Below are 19,503 nucleotides of genomic sequence, written 5' to 3' on the forward strand. Positions count from 1 at the left end.
AAGCTCAGTAACTGGCATCTTCGTAGCATTTTTCCAGCCTGAATTTGCAGACAGTATAACCTAAGCCTCAGGCTGTTTCTGTGTGGTAAAAAGGTGCAATTATGCCTATTTTATAGATAAGGAAACTGGTAATACTGATTTGGCCCAGGGGAACAGGAGACAGAACCAGGAGAACAAACTCCTTTGCCTGCCTCATGGATTTGTTTTTAAGTTACCCTGTTCTTACAGGAACCTTTCTGTGAGGCTAATGGCTTTTCACTGCCAACAGGTATAAAAATATACTTTCAACATCACGTATTTGAAATCCTCTGGCACAAGCTGTATTCCCATGCAAAGGCAGTGACTGGGGACTAGGTGTCCAGCTAAATCAAAATCTGTGCTAGGCTCTTTAACAGAGTAGGCACACAGCCACTAAGGTTTATGTCTGGACAAATTTTTAATGTGTTGGCCTGTCTTCAAGGCAACATCCTGCTGGGTCATTTGTGGGCTTCCAGTTGTTACGTGGAATGTTTGTGGTTGCAACAGCCTTATAGGAAAGACACCCATTTCTTGTAAACTGAACAACAGGCTTGGCAGGATGACCACTGTGCCTCTACAGAGACTTCCCATGAGCTCTGGAAGTGGCCACTCCTATGGCTCCTGAACAAATAAGGCAGGTGATAAGTGAGACTGTGCACTTCCTAAGATACTCAGAGCCTGGTACTGTTAGTACTGGTGTCTGAGTATTCTTTGTTAAGGTTGAGAGTGCTCCTGAAAAAAGCTATAGAAACTTCTGGCTTAGATTTTAATTTTTCTCCTGCTCGGGCCAATGGAAAAAGTCAGGTTAATGTTGGAGGCATAGGACTGAACACTTGCTGCTGAAATGGGTCTTTACCTGCACTAGGACAGTGCACACTGCTTGCAAAGACTGGTGGCAGAGCTCCCTGAATTAGTATTGATCAAGTTAGGATGGGTGTCAGAGGCTGTTCACCACCACCCCCCTCCCCAACAACAACGTGGGGTTCTTATCCAGCATTAAACTTGCTTTGTAGCAGCATTTTTAAGGGACATTCTTTGCTTTTCAGCTGTTTTCTATTTCTGCAAGATAACATTCCTCTGTGTATATCCCCTCTAACATAAGCTCATTATAATGCTGGCATTTAGAAATTCTCTTTTCTGAACTCTTTGGTTCCAGGTTTTTCAGTTAAGTAACCCTTTCCCATGTGACTTTAGCAGCTGATCTCAAAGTCCCAGACAATAATGCCTTATAGTTCTAGAGCTGAGTTTTCTTTCCAATTTCCAAGTAGCTCTGAGGTTGTTAAGTCATATAAAATCAGCTAGTTATAAAGGAAGAAGACCGTTGGCTAGTCAATAATGTAGCATCTCAAAGGTTTTTCACTGGTGTAAAGCAGAGGTCTCAAGGAGACACAATTTGGGAATATTGCTAAAAAAGATACAGACACAGATTCTGGAGAGAGCACTGATGGTGCACCAGCACCATCAATATATAGATTGGGAGCTTGTCTCTGTTCCTACTACAGCAGCTGTGTTTTACTGCCTAACACCTGAGGTGCCTCTGCAGAAAGGGGAGAGGCTTGCACATTAATGTCAGCATGAAATAAGGAGTGCTTTATTGCTTGGTGGTAGGGAAAAGCAGGCCAGGAAGGTGAGTGCCTCCCTCTGCTCCTGGCTCTCCAAGCCTGCTGCCAAGTCACTGACTACATCTTCTGTTCAATAAAGCACAGAAAATGTGCAAGAGGTTGGAAAGTGGCTCAAAAAGAAGTCAGAAAGTCAAAACAGTCCTGACATCCCCTCCCTCCATCACAGCAAGGAGTTCTTTTGCAATGCTAGCAATGTAGGCTGGCATAAAATCCTTCCTGAGGGCTTGCTGTGGTGGTGCACTGTCAAACTTCCTCTTCTTACTGTGCATCTCAGGGTGATGTAACCAGGGCCTGCCAGTGGCTGAAGGGAGCCTGCAAGAAAGGGGGGGAGGGGCTTTTTACAAGGACATGTGGCAGCAGGTCACAGGGAATGGATCCAAGCTGAAAAAGAGTAGGTTTAGATTAGATATTAGGATGAAGTTCTTTGCTGTGAGAGTGCTGAGGCACTGGCACAGGTTGCCCAGAGAAGTTGTGGCTGCCCCATCCTTGGAAGTGTTCAAGAGGAGGCTGGATGCAGCCCTGATCAACCTGGTCTGGAGTAAGGTGTCCTTGCCCACAGCCTGAGGGTTGGAACTAGGTGATCTTTAAAGTCCCTTGCAACCTAAACCGTTCCATGATTGTGTGATTCTATGACTTTGGGGAAAGATCTATGTAACACCTTAAATTTTCAATATATAGATAATTTCACAGGCGCCACCGACATGTTCTGTGAAAAATCCTTTCCTTAGGATTTTTCCTTCCTGAGAGGCTGAGAGGCCTCAAGAACCAAATGCCAACAATTCTTATCTGCTGCTGTGGAATGCAACTGGTGGATCTGCGATTGGTCTCATCTGCTTGTTTCTAATTAATGGCCAACCACAGTCCACGTGTCCAGACTGTCTTGGTTAGAGACAAACCTTTGTTATTCATTTCTTTTCTATTCTTAGCTAAGCCTTCTGATGAAATCCTTTCTTCTATTCTTTTAGTATAGTTTTTAATGTAATATATATCATAAAATAATAAACCAAGCCTTCTGAGCATGGAGTCAAGATTCTTGTCTCTTCCCTCATCCTGGGACCCTGTGAACAATGTCATCACTCAGGGCTGTTTGTGTAGGATGGGTGCTAATATTGTTACTTCCACCTTTTCCCATTATTTACTCCTGAGCAGAGACTTGTGGCTCTCTGAGGGAGAGTCTGGATCCTTGCAGTGTCTTCATGGCAGTGGACACACCACTTATGCTGATGAGTAGAGTAGGTATAGGGAGATGGAATGACTTGCCCAAAGCCAGAAAATCTGGGACTTCTTGAATTACTGCAATAATCTTCAGCTTCTTGGAAATGTACTATTTTCCCTCCCCTTGGGAATGTGTGTAGAAACATTGCAGCCTCATTTCAGCTTTCCAGAGGTGAAATCACGTATCATTTATACCTGATGCAGTTGCCAATGCTCAGAGTGCTTTCCTTGCTGCTTCTGTTTGTTTTGCTGTAAGATTCCTGCTGTGAGTTCTCAAGTCCTTGGAATTATTGGTTTTCCTTTAGTACCTGAGATAAAGGACAATGAGCTGCTTTGATTTGAAAATCCATAACACAGCTGGAGCCAGGAGGTTCCAGCCCCCACCCCACCCCCAGCACTGGAGCCAAGGGCCAGGCCCTGCCAGCTCAGCACTGCTGGTGTCACTCTTTCCTGTTCTGCAATGTGCAAACAGCCCGGGGGCGGAGCGGGAACGCTGTTTGAACAGTGCCTCCAGTCAAGGATTTTTCCAAAAGAAATTGGACAGGAGTTAGTGGGTGTGTATTGAGTGCAGTATTGCCCAGTGCAGGTGGGATGGAAAATGCATCTTCTTGTGGCAGGAAGATGCATTTTGGAGGCAGGGAGGAGCATTTTCTCAGCAAACCTGGCTGGATGAGCTGGCAGGTGGTGGCAGAGCTGAAAGAGGACAGGCTTTGCAGATGGAGTTGGTAAGGTCCTGAGAGCAAGCTGTGGAAGAAAACAGTGAAAGGAGGCCCCTGCTGTTTTGTCTCACCTGTATGATGCTGTTTAACACTGATTGCCTGCCTAAAGGCTCCCCTCCCACCTTTCCTTTTGCTTGTCCTCTAGACCCTCTGCCACTTTGCAGTGGAGCAGATCTCTCTGCCTGGGTGGGCAGACAGCTGCCTCCTCCTGTGAAGCAAATGGACTGTTTCATCCATCACACACTGGGCAAAATTAGGGCCTTCCTCTCTTTTTATCACTCAGTTTCACGATTTCCAGCAGATTGCTTCATATTGTCAGATCTGTGGTTTCATCTGACAGCACCTTCCATGCTCTGCTTTCTCAAAACCCCTGTGAAATTGGCCCATTTGGAACAAATCTCTCTTGAACAGTTTGCTATTGGAGGAAAGAAGTGGTGACTTGTTTCTCGTGGAATGCTATCCCTTGTGGAGGCTCAAAATATGTTTGGTGTCTGATCTCCTCTGCCCTGCTTTGAGAAGACCACCCAGGTTAGGACCAGGCCCTTTCTCTCCTCCCTGCATAGATGTGGACCATGGTGTTTATTTGCAATCTAGACAAGCAGTGATCCTTGGATCTGCAGTCCTTCTGTGTCAAAGTGGGACAGGAATGACTAATATTGAATCTTGGAGAAATGCCTGATAAATCAAGATTTCTTTGGGATGGATTTTCTGGACTGTCTCCATTGATCTGGGGGACCTGGTTCTGGTAAACTCATGAGGCTGATATATCTCTGAAATTTAGGGAAGGGAGGGTGGAAGAGGAAGCTCCTTCAGAAGAAGAAGAGTGGGGCTTCAAGGACTTTGTCTCTGGGAGGAGTCCTGGTAAGGGAAGTTGAAATGCTGCCTTGAGGGTTCCTCTCTTCCACAGGGAGCAGGTCTGTGCTGTTTGGAGTGTGCCAGCAGAAACACAGGCTTCATTTCTCACATGGGATTTCCTTCACACAGGATTACACCTCCCTTGGTACTTGCTCCCATCTGAGCACTTGAACCCTTGTGTGGGGCTCCTCTTCCAGAGGACTCTTGCCTTGCTGCCATCACGTGGTGGCCAGGCTGACCTTGGCACTGGATCCTATTTTCCCCTCAGTCCTGACTGCACACCAGGAGCAGAGAGTACTGTAGTGGTGACTGTGTTTGCTTGAGGCTCATGTTACTCTGCTAAGTCCTGGTAGAGGCAGATGTCCCTGAAGCAGCTCTGTGTGTGCATTCCTCCAGAGCTGGCTGTCCCAGTGATACCTTCTTGGGGCAAGGTGAAATGGCTCAAGCCCCAGAATATTCTTCTTTCATATGGACACCTTCTGAATGACTTCTGTTTGTAAAGCAACCCCAGTCAAATGGAAAACCTGATCTCTCCTGGTCCACCCCATTGAAGGGACCAAAACCATTATCAAAAGGTTATAGAGTCAGATTCCTGCTATATAAAGCAAGTGACATTTTGCTAGAAGCATTGGTGTGAATGGATGTAAAAAAATAAACAAAGGATTAATTTTCTTTCACAAAAGGAAGAGGACTGGGTTGGTTGGGTTTTTTGTACAATCTCAGACCATTTCATGAGGAAGATTCGCTTTGAGCTGTTCAGCTCAGCTAAAGAAGGTAGGAATTTTGCTTGGTCTTTTGATATTTCGTGGAAAATACTAATTAGCCCCAATGCTTTAATTAGCCAGTGTGAAATGCCAGCCAGCCTCTATTTTCTTGCTGATTTGGCACTGGTCACTGCAATGTGTAGAAAAATCCCATCCCCCATGTACTTCCAGGCTGCCTCTCCACCGGGGACTGTGTCCTTGTCCCTGTGTGTCACTGGCACACGAGGTCCCATCCCTGGTTCTGCTGCTGGAGGGGTTCTGCAAGGACAGCAGCAGAATGGGATGATGGGAGAAGAGGAAACAACAGATTTCCCTGCACTTGGCATGCACAGATTGCTGATTAACCATTAATAACTCCTGTATGGACACTAGGTATAACAAGGAAGAGCTACTAAATAACCCAGTGTGTTTTTGCAGCTACATTGCTACCTCCCTAGATAATATTTTACTCCTGGTTTTAAGTTTTTTTGCTGTTCTTGCATGATGTTAAACTGGAATAATTTGTTCTTTCAGAACAGAAAGCATTCAGGGAAGGATGCATGAGAAATCACAGGAACCAAGTTAACAAAAATACTTTCATTTTCAGTTCCCAGAAACTCTGTGCCCTCCCACAGAGCTGTGCTATATGTCACTGGCACAGCAGCCCCAAAACACATGCTTCAGTGAGAAGTATCTTCCTGGAAAATGTGCAGGAAAAGGCACTGGGTACTGAAGTGCTCAGCTCCCTTGTAAAGCTGACCCAGGGCGCAGCAGCCGTGAAATTTTCTTTTCCCTTTGCTGCCAATGTACCTTGGCTCTGACCCGGGAAAACCTCTACAAGAGGGGTAAAATTCAGGTCACGGCTTGGCAAGCCCTTCATTGCATCAGACTTCAGTTTCCAGGGTGTCTCTGGGCAAAGCTTAACCTCCCACACGTAGATGAGGCACCCTTTGGTAAAGGGAGTGTTGTGCAAAAACAGGCAATATGACATTTCCTTGAACTCTTGGTTCCCTTTGATCAGCAGGTCTCTCTACAGGGAGCTGACATTGGAAAGGGGGTTAGGAATCTGAGCAAGAAATGAAGAAGAGCTGCTCCAGGGGCTGGGAAAACTGTGCTGCTGCTGTCTGAAATAGAAGCAAATACTCTGCAGGTGGTTAGATTAGTTACTGGGGTTCACAGTTTGTATAAATAATGAGCGGGTGATAATCCATGGGGATATATGTGGAAGTTAGGGTCAGCTTCAAGCATCAGGAAAGTCAAGGAAAATGGCTTGGTAAAGGCAGAAGGAATTTCCATTATTGGAAAGGGTGTGTGGTCCCTCAGAAGGAGAAAGAGTGGGCTGGGATAGGAGAAGGAGGAATCCTGCAAATAACCCACAAGTGCATCATCTCCGTGGTGCAGGCCAGCAGTGTCCTCTGGCAAACAAGCGTGGAAGCTGTTTTCTGGGGCTGGTAAGTACAGCAGGGCATGGCCCCCTCACAGCCAGCCTCACCCTGAGAGTCGTCCCCCCTTGGGACTTTCCAGGCAAAAGGGCACCGGGAGCAGCAGCCCTGGCGCAGCATTTCAGCTCTCCATGGGATTATTTATTCACTGTGCTCCTGGAACTGTTCCAGGCTCCCCAGCTCTGCCACCAGCGTGCAGATTCATCCAGTACCCACAAGGCTCACAATCCTCAGAGGCAAGGGCAGGCTCTAGGAAGGTGATTCCTGTTACAAACCAGTGTCTCTGAAGGACTGGCAGGGCTCTGGGAATACGGAACCGGATCCTCGTCCCTTCCCTTCCTCCCCGGCGCTCTCGGGGTGATTTGGGCAGCAGCCGCGCTCCGCATGGATTTCATTGCTGGGGCCATCGGAGGTAACTGCATGAATTGGTGCTTGTTGACCAAAGCAGATTGCTGTGTTTCCTTCTTGTTCAGCTGAAGAGCAGGTCTCAATAGCAGAGCTGAGAGTCTTGATGGGGGCTGCTTGTTAAAAGTGTGTTCTTCCTTATGAAGTGGGAATGTCATCAGAGCAGGCTCACAGAGCTGCTGGAGAGGCAGCGCTGCAGCTTGGTCAGCCGAGGGCATGGCCTGCAATCTCCTCCAGTCTGATTGCAGTGGGACAGGGTAAAACTAATAGCAAGAGACAGAGTGTAATAGGTTTTGTGCAGATACAAACCAGCCTGTGTAGCTCTGACAGCGAAACCCTCACGTGTCTGGCATCTAGGGGTCCCAGCAGGGATGGTGGCTCTGGGGGGCTGAGGATGTGAGACAGGAGGGGAGGAAGCACAGTGTTCTCACTGCATTCAGGTTGTCTGGATGCATGCCCTTTGCATTCTCTTAGGTTAAGATGTATTTGCAGTTGTGATGGTGATCTCAGCGCAGGCGAGCCAGGCAGCAGGCTTTGATCTGGGGGAAAGTAGGTTAGCTGTATATAAAAAAAGTAACAGGAGAGAAGTGTGATTAAATTCTAGACATTTTTAGAGCATGTACTGTTCAAACCCATCTTTGTTTTAAATGACAAAATGTACCCATTGGTCTCAGTTCTTCACTGAAATCTCATTAGATTAATGAAGTATACAGGATAATATATACATATATCTATATCTATATCTATATTTATCTATATGTATATCTATATGTATATCTATATGTATATCTATATGTATATCTATATGTATATCTATATCTATATCTATATCTATATCTATATCTATATCTATATCTATATCTATAAAATATATATAAAATATACTGATAAATACCACATGAAAAGCCTTTGGGTCACCACTACAGAAAGGCCAGGTAAACCTACCAGGTGGCTGAGACATCCAGCCCAAGCCTGTGTGACCAATCTCACTTTGACATTTGCTGAAATTTGGCATTTTCCTTCACCAGGAATAGCCTATGGTCCTGCTGCAGATGTGTCTGTCCTGGGAAGGACCATGCTGAGTCTTACCTTGCCCACTAATTGCTCATCATGTGCAAGTGGGGAGAGGTTTGGCACCTCAGCAGCATCCAGCCCTGGAGGTGCCCGTTGTGCCCATGCTTGGGGTGTTGGTCTCTCAGGGGTGTTGGGAGACCCTTCATGGGAGGGGAGGATATAACCAGCCCCACCATGAGAGCTTGTCTTTCTCCTCCTGTTTCCCTTCTGACTTCAGAGCACCCTGTGGTGAAGGAAGCCTTGTCCTAGGGCTGGCAACAGGATGTCCACTCCAGAAGGATTAACCAGCTCCTCTCAGAGTTCATGTTCATGGTGGGGCAGAGATGATTGCATTTGTTGCTTGGACTCCTTTGCTTTTTTAGCACAGTTTGAGACAGGTCACTTAAGGACTTCTTTTGCAAGGGAACATGAAGAGCTGAAAACAGAGTTTGAACATGGTAAATCACTTTGTATTTCTGCCCTGGCTCCCGTGCAAAACCAGGGTTTGTGCTGTGACCCCCTGTCCAGGCTCCAGCATCGTGTTCTGCCTGGCCATGCAGCAAGAATCTCCCCTGTGCCCTGGACACAGGCTCAGCCTGAGGGGATGCAGGCTCTGGAGATCCAGCTGGGACCAGAAAAGTCTTTGTTTGTTGTAAGGCACTTCACTGACCTCAGTGTGTCAGAGAGCAAGATTTTCCATCCTGTCCTCTATGTCCAGCTCAGAGCTTTTCTAGGAGGGATACTGCAACTTCTCACTGGCTGGCAGAGGTGGGAGCTTGCCCACAGACACATGGGAGGTACCTGGGCAGGGCTCCTGAGGCCATCATCCTTCCCTCAGATGGGACAGCTCCTGGGGTTGGACATCTTTCCTGCAAGAACTGGGATGGTTTTGGTGCTCAGCTTGTTTTGGGGTTTATGTTTGCTAGAGCTGAAGCAGTTTTCATGTTCCTAAGGACCCTGTGAACCCAGCTAAGGAGCATCAAGAAAGTTAAGGCAACATAAAAAATAAGAGTTTCTTTTTAGTAAATTACACTCTAGTGACCTAGCTCTATTTTCAGAGTGTCTTGAAGAAAGCGTGGCTTAAGTACCTCTGAAACACAGCAGAGGTCATGCCCATTTGAAATCCAGCCTCTGGCTGCCTCAGGCAGCTGCACAAAAAATGTGCATCAACTCTGGGCCATGGATTCTGTGGCAATGAGATAAAAAACTCAGCATCTTCAGCCCAAGAAACAATGATCTGCTCTGGCTCCAGACAGACAAAACATGAGAGGAACATGCTTAGTCCCTGTGGAGACTTTCTACAACCAGCAGGCATGGCTGGATGTTTTAGGAAGCACTCCTTCCTGGCCAGTAAAATTGAGCAGGAGCTTGGACTAGAGACCTCCTGAGGACCCCTCTGACTTGAATTTCCCTGTGATCCCATGCATGCTCTCTAGCCCTGCTACAGCAGCAGCCTGGGCCATGGCAGGGGATGGGGATTGATGGCTGGTGATGACTGCAGGATGAGGATGACTCATGTCAGGAGTAAAGGTTTGGGGAAGAGAAGCTGAGGTTTACCCAGTGGTGGTGGAGCAGCAGGGCCTGCAGCAGGACTGGGCTTTTCCACAGCTGGGAGGTTACATGCAGTCCAAGGAAAGATAAGATAATCCCCCTACAGAAGGAACGTGATGTGTTCTTACAGATAAAGCAGCTCCTGCTGGGGTCATCTGACTGAATGAAGCTCAGCTTGCTTAGGGTCTGTGCACTGATGTTCCCAACAAAGGGTTTTGAAAGTTGCTGTCTGCCCATCCAGGGCATGGACAATGATCCCTGCTTCTCCCTGGGTGTCTCAGCCAAGGTTTGCCATCAGCTCAGAGCTGTTGCAGCCTCCTGGGCTCTGTACAGCTGCCACTTGCTCCCTTGTGACTGCCATCCCACCAGAATCTCTCCTTATTTGAGTTTCTTGCTCAGTGACCTGACTTGTGTGGGACTGTGAGTGATCCATTTTGTGCACTCCGTGTGTGTGCTGCAGGCTTGCTCAACACCTGGGAATATCTCAGATAAAGGAGGCATAAAAAATGGCTCACTAAAACCAGAAAAGGTAATTCCCTTGGTTTTGATATTTATTTTTGTCACAGCTGATGTAGTGTTACTCAGCAGGAGTCCCACAGGAACCCTCTCCTGTATGCCCACTGTTCATTGCTGGCCTTCTTTGATTTTGCTGTGCAAACAGGGCATGTGTGGGTCATGCTGTCTTAGTGCCAGGCTATTTATATCGTGTGAGAGTGTGCAGAGCCCTCATTCCTCAGCCTTTGATAGACTTGGCTGAGCTCCTCAGCTCTGACAACTACTTGGAGTGTTTTGTGCCCCTAAGTAGCACAGTTCATGGCAGGTTGGGTTTTTTGGAGGTTTGGGGGATTCACATCTTTGCTGGGAGAGTGAAAAATTTGCTTTTATGGTCTCCTCCCAAGTGGAGAAGTTTGATCCTTACTGGAACCAAGTTGTTGGGGAGCCTTTAGGGCTGAAGCAGACTGTTTAGGGCAACCTACTGTGCTGCTGTCTTTGGATCTTATCGTGTGAACAGGGGGATTTCTCCAGAAGGGAGGTCAGTTCTTGTCAAACACTGACCCAAATCATCCTTGGTATGTGATCTGCATGAGCCAAAGCTCCTACCTTCCTTATCCAGTGGAGTGAGCCAGGACTTAGCTGTGCATGGTGCCCCTGTGCTGTGCATGGTGCCCCTGTGTCCCCAGCATGTGGTCAGCCCGTGCCCATCTCCTCCAAGGTTCAGGAATTCTGAAAACGATGAGATGTGTCAAAACCTCCCAGCTGAGGTGGGGTGCATGGCCTGGGGGAGGACAGCTGTGAGGGCAGCACTGCCACCCTGGCACTGACCCATGTGTTGCCCTTCCCTGGCAGCCAGTGTCCCTCCCTGATTACTCTGGCTGGTGGCCAGGAACCTGGGACAGCTCAGGTGTCCCCAGATGACTTTGTGCATTGTCACTCTCTGCTTGGACCTAAGCTATTGCTTCTCCAAGCCATATAATTGCCTGTGTATTCCCCTTTGCCCTTTCTCTTCCATCACTGTCTCTCTTCCATCTTCCAAAGGCCCCTTTCCCCTCTTCATTGCTGTTTATCTGGTGTCAGATTTGATAGATGTTTTGTTTTTGAAGAACAAACCTCAATTTTCTGCAAGAAAGATGCTGTTGGTTGTTTTCCTCTTAGTAATGCACTTTGGGATTGTCTCCTGGTGACTCACAACAGCAGCTGCTGCTTTTCTCCAGAACATGGGAGAGCTTTCCAGAGCTCTCAAGCAGCCATGTAATCAGAGGTGAACATGCCCACACCAATAACACATTTTTAAGTAGCTTGGGTTTTAATTTTTATTTTTTAAAGAACTCAGTGAGAGGCAGTTTTCAACAGGTGAGCCACTAGATGTATCTCTGAATGCCTGGCTGCTTGATGGGCTCATCCAGCACTTCTGTGAACTTGATCTCTGTCTAAATAACTCACCTGGACAGAGCTCCATTGTTGTCCAGCCTGACTTCCTCTCGTACTGAGGGGAAGTTTGCTGGTCAGCACCTTTGTCACCTGCTAGCACTTAGAGCTGAGAAATGCAGTGAGGTGAGATCTGCTTATTATTGCAACAGGGAGAAATCCGTGTTGCAGCTCGTCAGCCCTCCTTACTCGCCATTAGGGCAGTAGCTTTGTCTCAGAGGATTAATCCATTTCCAGCGTCTATTTTAAGGCTCTAGGAGTGAGCGGGGGCGTTGCTGGAGGGTTGGCAGCGGCCCGGGGCTGTCACGGCATGTGATGCTCAGCCGGCCGCGCTGGGCGGGCTCGGCTGCCGCTGCCTCTGGACCCTCCCAGCGCTAATCCCTCCCTGCCCCAAATCCCGCCGAGCCCTGGAAACCAAAACTGCTCCAGACTCTGTGAGTGGGGACGCTTGGTCATAGTTCAAAGATGCTGTAGTGTCTAAGCTGAGAGGGGAAACAAAAACAGCCCGGAATCCTCCCTTCATCCTTTGGGGCACTGCTCACAGGGTCTCTCCCTGTCTCATCTTGCTCCGTCTTGTTGCTCCTGATAAGTTTCCCATACTCTGTTTCCTCCTCAGGATGAGCCTTGGTCACACAGAAATCTGCATTTTTCTCTGTCATTCATGGCTCAAACGTCATGACTGGAGCTCGAGGAGTCTGGTGCCAGGCACAGCTGGGCTCTGGAGTTGTTTTCTGCTATTCCCCAGTGCCCTTCTGTGATGGGTGAAAAAGTCTGCTGTGACATGTGCTGTTAACCATCTCCTACATATTCTGTGTTTCAGGTGGTCTAAGCACAGCCGTGGGTTACCCACTGGACACAGTAAAGGTACCTGTTGGAGCTTTATTTTTTGACTATGGAACAAAACCAAAGAGGCCCTTTTGCTTTCCACCTCCTTTTCAGAAAAATAGTCCCATGATAATAATTTATCTGCATTATATCTCTATATCTCACTGTATTTGGTTGTGTTTGTCTCTAAAAAAAAGAGAAATTAAATTATTTGGTCATGTTATTTTATGGTTAAATATCTGGTTTGCTGCTATGGCATTTGTTGTTTTATTTATTTTAGTATGATATCTGCATTTTAAAGTTGTCCCTGTATTCCTAGGTGAGAATTCAGACTGAGAACCACTACAGAGGATTTTGGCACTGTGTTCAGGAAACATACAGGGCAGAAAAGGTGGGTGCCTCTCAGCAGCATTGCTGCTGCCAATTGCAGATGCCTTCTTTCAGAGCAGCAGAGCTGCCTCTGTCAGTTTGGGGAGGATGGGCACCAGCTGCACACAACATCAGCTGGGAGAGTCCTCAGGGTGAAATTTAGCTTTGCTGGTGGGCTCGAAGGTGGGAATAAGCTTTGACTCAGCAATGTACAGCCAGTGCTTTTCAGCAGATGCTTTCCCATGCCATTCACCCTTAAAAGCCACCTTTCTCTGTTTCCCACGAGGTCCGGGGATTTTACAAAGGGGTGACTGCCTCAGTCCTCGCTGTATCAGTGGTTTCCTCAGTTTCCTTTGGCACATACAAGAACTCCCTGGGCGCCCTGTGCAAGCTGCGCTACGGGGCTGCAGATGCCAAGCCGTCCAAGCTGGATGTTTCCCTCTCCGGAGCTGCTGCCGGCGCTGCCCGGGTAGGTAAACAGCCCGCAGGGAAAGCACAGCAAGAGATCTTGTTCGTAAACACAGGCGGCTGGAAAAGCAGGGAATGTGTTTTCGGTCCGGGAGGCCACAGGGGAGCCTGCAACAAGTCTGGTGGGTTTGTTTTTGCAGGGGAGGTCATGCTCTGCCCTCGCTGCCCCTTCAGTGGTCGCCTCCGTGGCGTGGCCGAGTCCTGCTGGGCAGCCCGTGCTGGACTTGGTTTGGAGCGCCAGGACGCTTAAGGACGTGCCATTAACATGACACAGCCCTGGCAGCAAACTCAGGACAAGGAAGAAAACACAGCATAGGCAGCAAAGTCCCCCAGTGGCTGCGACGGTGTGTTTGTGAAAGACAGAACTCTGAGTGAAGCGCGGGGCGCTGCTTTCCCAGCATCGCCGCAGGGACGGGCAGAGCTCAGCGCTGCCTTCCCGGGGATTAAACTCCGTGGAGTACCCTGGGAAGTGATGCTGCATGGCAAACCTGCAGGGGCCGAGGCTGCGTCCAGGAGCAGTTTCCCACAAGCAGATGAGGGAAATTGCTCCTGGACCCAGCCACAGGTGCTGTGAATGTGCTGGAGCTCATCCCATCACATGGCATGCTGGGCAGAAATGTGTGCCGGGTCACAATCCTCTTACAGAGCAGTCCAGATGGTCAGGTTCTCGGTGTTTTCTAGCACTCAGGGACTCACATGGGCTAAATTTTTATAGCCTGGATTCAAATACAGATATAAAGAAGAGCCTGATGTATGCTACCCTGTGGCTGAGGACATCCCTCTTTCCACACCCATCTAGTTTAGCAAGTAGTTACAGGTATTTAATATCCTGTGTTGATTCTGCCTTGCCTTCCTCTGAGCTCACACACGTGTCCTGCTGCTGCTGCAGGGTGGAACAGCACAGACAGAGGGGAGGAGGCTGGAGCGTGCTGGAGCTCACAGACAGTATTGTTGCCTGAGAAGCTGGGAGGCAGGAATTTACAGGAGGGAGATCAGAACTGTTTAACTGTGAGGGTTAAAATGCCATTCTCTGGTGTTGCAGGTTGTGTTGACAAACCCTAGTGAAGTGGCTAAAGTTCGGATGCAGACTCAGAGGAACCCATGCCCTTCCACCACACATCAGCCTGTTTCCAAGCCAAAGTACCAAGGGTCTCTGCACTGTCTGAAGGTTATCATTAAGGAGGAAGGTTTTGGGGGTCTCTACAAGGGCTGTTCTGCATTACTCTGCAGGGACTGCTCTGCTTCTGCAATATATTTCCTTTCCTATTCTGCTCTGTGTGACTGGCTCACACCAGATGGGAGAAATAAACCAGGTGGGTATTGGAAAGTATCTGCCATTACCTGCAGAAATGGCTTATGTAGTCCCACACTAAGAGGGAAACCATGCTCTGGGCAAACATCACCCAGTACCCATAAAACCTCACCCAGATCCTCATGAGGAGTTGCTCTGTGTGTGCTGACTTTGGCCCCAGCCCTAGTGACAGCAGCCTGCATGTGAGGGCTTCACTGTGCCCACCTTGTCCCTAAGCAGCTCCTCCTCCTGCAGGAGGGGTTCTTAGCACACACTCCAGTGCCTCGAATGTGGATATGAAATCCTGTTAATAAAAAGCAGGGTAACAAGAAATTAAACATGGACAAAGCTCCTGGGAGCCATCATGGAGCTCAGACAAGGTCAGCCCAGAGCTAGAATATGAAGTCCAAGTGGAGAAGGTAAAGACACTTCAGGGTCTTAGTTGGGATTTGGCTCCAAAAAGCAACTATCCACTTTGAGAAAAGATTGAATAGGTAAGATTCAGCAAAAGAGCATCTACCCAAGAATTATAAAAAGTAGATTCATCTGAAGAGGGTGTGAGTGCTCTCAGGCTGTACCACGTCTAGTTCACACGGTGTTCAAAGTGTCACATGTGCAAAAATTCTCTGAGATCACTGGAAACACACAACTGCAAGAGCTGCACAAAATAACCCCCAGAAAACATAAAAGTTACCAAAGTTTGTTGTCAAATCTGTCATGCCTGTAGCTGAACAAGATGCAAGTGAACTGCTCTTCTCCCTTCACTCTCTCCTGCAGGTTTCCTGGTTGTGTTGCTTTCTGGTGGTTTTGCTGGAGTCCTGGCCTGGGGATTAGCTACTCCCATGGATGTCATCAAATCACGCATGCAAATAGATGAATCGGAGCAGCACAAGTACAAAGGCCTGATCCACTGTGTGAGGGAAAGTGTGAGAAAGGAGGGGGCAAAAGTGCTTTTCAAAGGACTGGGTTTAAACTGCATTCGTGCCTTTCCTGTGAACATGGTAGTGTTTGTAACATATGAAGGTGTACTGAGATTTACAGATCATTATATAAACAAAAAGTAGCTTGTTCCACTCTGTCCAAAGTGTATTTTATTTATTTATTTTTTTGTAAGACAACATCCACAAACTGTTGAATTGATGGACAGCATAAGAAGCATGGACATTTCAGCCCAAAGCTGAAGACCGATGGCTTTGTTTTATTCTTACAGGATTATGAACTCATCAGGGAGCCTTGGCTTTATATAAAACCTACCTTTTATCTCATTAAGGTATTTAGACTGTAGCTGCTGCTTAGGCCCTGAAACGTTTGTGAATTTTTATGTTCTAATAATTTGTTTGTCTGATCAGGATTTTTGGTAAATCAAGTAATTTTTTTCTACTGGCACAGACAATGATCCTCCCAACCAAAGGAAGAGCTGGGGGGGAGTTTGTGTAAGATTTAACACTCCCCAGCATGTGCTCTTTACATGCAATGCCTGCACTGCATTCACTGAGTGACTCACATATTTGTGCTTCAGGCTGCAACCTCCCCTTCCCAGCAGTAATTTTCCCAAAGCACTCTCCAATTATATTCCCTTGGCAGGAGCAGAAGCAGGAATGTCCTTTCTTTCCCTGCTGCTCCGTAGTGAGTGGCAGCCATGCTCTGTTTACATAACTGCGCTAATGGTCTGGCTGCAGCCCCAGGCAGGCTGTGGGATTTTTTTTCTCCCTGAGCCCCAGAGCATCAGCCCTCTCCCCAGGCCATGGAGCAGCAGCTCTCCATGGCACAGCCTCTCTTGGCACTGCTCTGGAGGCAATCTGTTCTCATCCTGGAGCGAGGGCAGGGATAGATGCAAAGCCTCTTTGCTTGGCAGAGGAAAGGCTGCCATAAACCCCGTGCACTGGTGGGGTTAGGCAAGTTAGAAGAGTGCTGCAAAGTTGCAGAGCATAGTCAAGATTCCAGCTTTTAAAAGTGCATATTCTTCTCCCTTTAAATGGTGCTGTTAGGAGCAGCTAAATGTATTTTGCCAAAGTGCATTTTGAAAGAATTTCAGACTTTCCTATTACTTTTTTCTCATCTTCCTACTACTCATTTTTCATTACTTTTTCCTACTTTTTTTCATGAAAAAGACAGTTGAAAAACCAGTGCCCATGCTATTGCTTCAGAAGGAAAATCCCTAAACCCAGAAACGTTTGCTCATTCTGCCTCACAGACAACATGCATGCTTCTGGTTTAATCCCTGGATGACACCACTTGAAGCATTCTGGATCCAACCTCTCAGATTCTGCTAAAAATGCATTGATTGGAGGGAAAGGGGATTAGAGTATTTTAAAAGGAGTTCTCATATTTAGGACCCTTCTCAGCAGTCACTCTCACCCAGTTGATGACATAGTTTACTACACTGGCTGCAGTTTTGCAGCAGACAGGACTTGTCAGCTGCCTTTGACATACAGAAAGAACTAGAAAAAGTTTAAAGAATTCAGGTGCTCCTAGACAAGAGTAAAGAGAATCTCTTCTACCCCACACAGAGACCATTAGAAAAATCCACAAGTCCTCCTGAAATCTAAGCCTTCAACTGGCCTTTTAAACACGTTCACAGCCATGCTATCATATCAAACAAACACCTGAATTCTTTCAAGGGTCTACCCAGCTCTTGCAGCTGATCCAAAACAGGGTGAAGAGACCAGGCTGGTGCACACTATGCCACCTTAAGGGGAATGAAATGAAAGACCCAACACTAAATTGGATTCTCTCCAAAATGCTTATGGCCTCTGCAACCTACCACACTGGTGACAGCTTTGGGTGTCAGCACCAAACTTCCTTTAGTCAGAAAGTCCTTAAGACAGAAGATTTAACTATGTCCTTGAGGTTTGGAATTCCTCTTAAGAGTCTATTACCGTCACCTCTTTCTACAAGGGATGCATTTAACTGGGTAGTGATTTACCCCTGCCCTGCCTGGATCTTTGGAATTATACTCCTTTATGTATGCCATGTTATTCTCAGCCAACCTTGTTCTCAGGCATTACACTCTCTGAACTGAGACAATGAAAGAATGCCTGCAAAACAGACAAAACAACCATTTATTGTTAGGCAGCACTGATACCATTCATGGTCAGCCCAAGGTTTGAATATTAAATAGCCCATCTTTCCCAGTACACTCATGTACTCAGATAACTAAAAATGTCTCCTCCTGTGGGTGTAACTGAAATACAGCTGATTCCAAGGGAGAGAAATTACAGAGGAATTGCAAACATGATTGGGAGTAACTACAGAAGCAAGTGCAAAGGGCTGAGAACTCTAAGCCTCGGGGTGTTCAGCAACACTTATAAGCAGGCTCTCATGTGGTCTGAACAAATGCTACATGAATGACAAATTGTATCTCTAGGCAGCTTATTTCAGGAAGGCAAGGGCTTCACAATCCTGGGAAAAAAACATCTTACTGTTCAGGTTGTCTGTGTGACAACCTGAGTAAGAACTTGCTGCTGATACAAACTGCAACAGGTACAGGAACTGACTGTGTGAGTACTGTAACCACAGGCACATGAATTTAAACCAATTTTTGTTTACTGACAGGACACATATTATGTACTTCACTACACACACCTCAACACACTTGGGTGTTCAGCTTATGGTTTTCAGCACTTGACTGCTTTATTTTCTGCATTATATTATCTTGACCTTTAGCTACTGTAATGATCACAGAACTATTTATTTTGATAAACTAGCTAGCTGAAGGCCAGCCAACAGAAAGAAGGAACCACATTTGCTGTGCTGATATTGGGTTTGCTTTGCTATGTTTACTGCAGCTTGTCATATAGATAATTTCTTTCAGCAACAAAGTTGGCTTTGAGAAAAAAAACCTTATAAGTCACACTAGGATTAGGTTCCATGTTGCTGACAGCTCCTGTTTGCTCTGACAATGCTCATGAATATCCAGGCAGGTTTCAGCTTCCCTCTTGGTGTTTGTGGGAAGCTATTCAGAACCTGGGCTTTTGCACAGAAATGGTGAGCACTGTTTCCACTTAAGCACCAGTTTACACCTAAGCCACTGAGGTGTCACTGTAAACAGGTCTCAAGGACCTTCCCCCACCCCAGAGCTGGCTGCTGTGCACCAGTCTGGCTTGGGACCAGGTCAGCTCTGGACAACTGACCCGTACTAGCTCAGTCTGGGAGCAGTCTGAAGTCTACCAGGAAGGGGGCTCTAAGGCACCCCATTCCAATACTTCAAAACAAGGACCAGCTACATCAGGTGGCAAATCAACACCTAAAAAGGTAGGAAGAGAAGTCAAAACCAGAGCAATGGTAATTTAAAGCTTAAAAAAAAAAAAAAAAAGTAAAACAAAAGTAGTTTGATACAGACTTTTATCTACATTTTTATTACAGTGAGATGGACAAAATGAGCAAATTGAGGAAAATGTAATGAACAATGTCTCATAACATTTCAGTGTGTTTTTGAAAACTGCCTTGTCTTGACCTTTAAAATGACTCCTGGGACATGAGCCATAATTACAATAGTCAGGAATTCATCAAGGCTCCTCTGAGAAACTGTACCATCTCAGAAGCGTGTTGGTATGAATTCCTCAGAGGACTTGAAAACAGTGACTGTTCAGCAAACAAATACTATTCCTATCACTTTTCTGTCTAGAACCTTCAAAACATATTTCAATTGTTATAAAATAATCCATCTGCTTATCTAGAATAGAACACGGCACTGTTTCTCCTACAGCATATTTCCCTTTGCTGAATAACAAAACAATTCTCAGCTGATGAAATAAATCAAGCAGAACAAATCTGCATATATTTTAAAGAATATATTTGCATTATAAGTCTGTAAAAGCACTTTTAAAGTCAATTTAAGGCTTATCTTTTATGTATGGCTTAAAGATTACAAAGAGTAGACTGCAAGAACAAGAAGGTCATCCTTAAAGTCCAAAGTAATTAAGACTTAGCTTATTTATTACTGGATTTAAGAAACTGCTTCTTCCCCCTAAGAATTACTTCACTACTTCTAGGAAAAAA

General features: G+C 46.6%; 1 protein-coding gene across 2 annotated transcripts; it reads left to right on the plus strand.

The window, feature by feature from the left end:
- Positions 1-6,218: 6,218 nt before the first annotated feature.
- Positions 6,219-15,580, plus strand: SLC25A47 (solute carrier family 25 member 47). Of its 2 annotated transcripts, XM_009101747.4 has the most exons (7): positions 6,219-6,623; positions 6,786-7,026; positions 12,370-12,413; positions 12,694-12,765; positions 13,030-13,212; positions 14,254-14,524; positions 15,280-15,580. In XM_009101747.4, exons 2-7 carry the CDS (start codon positions 6,999-7,001, stop codon positions 15,564-15,566), a joined length of 885 nt encoding a protein of 294 aa, XP_009099995.2. In that variant the 5' UTR covers positions 6,219-6,623; positions 6,786-6,998; the 3' UTR covers positions 15,567-15,580. The 2 variants fall into 2 exon arrangements, with proteins under 2 accessions (XP_009099995.2, XP_018762777.1); XM_018907232.3 differs by lacking the exon at positions 12,694-12,765.
- The last annotated feature ends 3,923 nt before the right edge of the window (positions 15,581-19,503 follow it).

This window comes from Serinus canaria, chromosome 5 (genome assembly GCF_022539315.1).
Source record: "Serinus canaria isolate serCan28SL12 chromosome 5, serCan2020, whole genome shotgun sequence".
In the NCBI taxonomy this organism is placed as follows: domain Eukaryota; kingdom Metazoa; phylum Chordata; class Aves; order Passeriformes; family Fringillidae; genus Serinus; species Serinus canaria.

Excerpts from the sequence above, each read along its gene's own strand:
- SLC25A47 (XM_009101747.4), top strand. The coding sequence starts at position 6,999 with ATGGATTTCATTGCTGGGGCCATCGGAG. Across the intron at positions 7,027-12,369 it reads CATTGCTGGGGCCATCGGAG|GTGGTCTAAGCACAGCCGTG; the intron begins GTAACTGCATGA and ends TCTGTGTTTCAG. Across the intron at positions 12,766-13,029 it reads AAACATACAGGGCAGAAAAG|GTCCGGGGATTTTACAAAGG; the intron begins GTGGGTGCCTCT and ends GTTTCCCACGAG.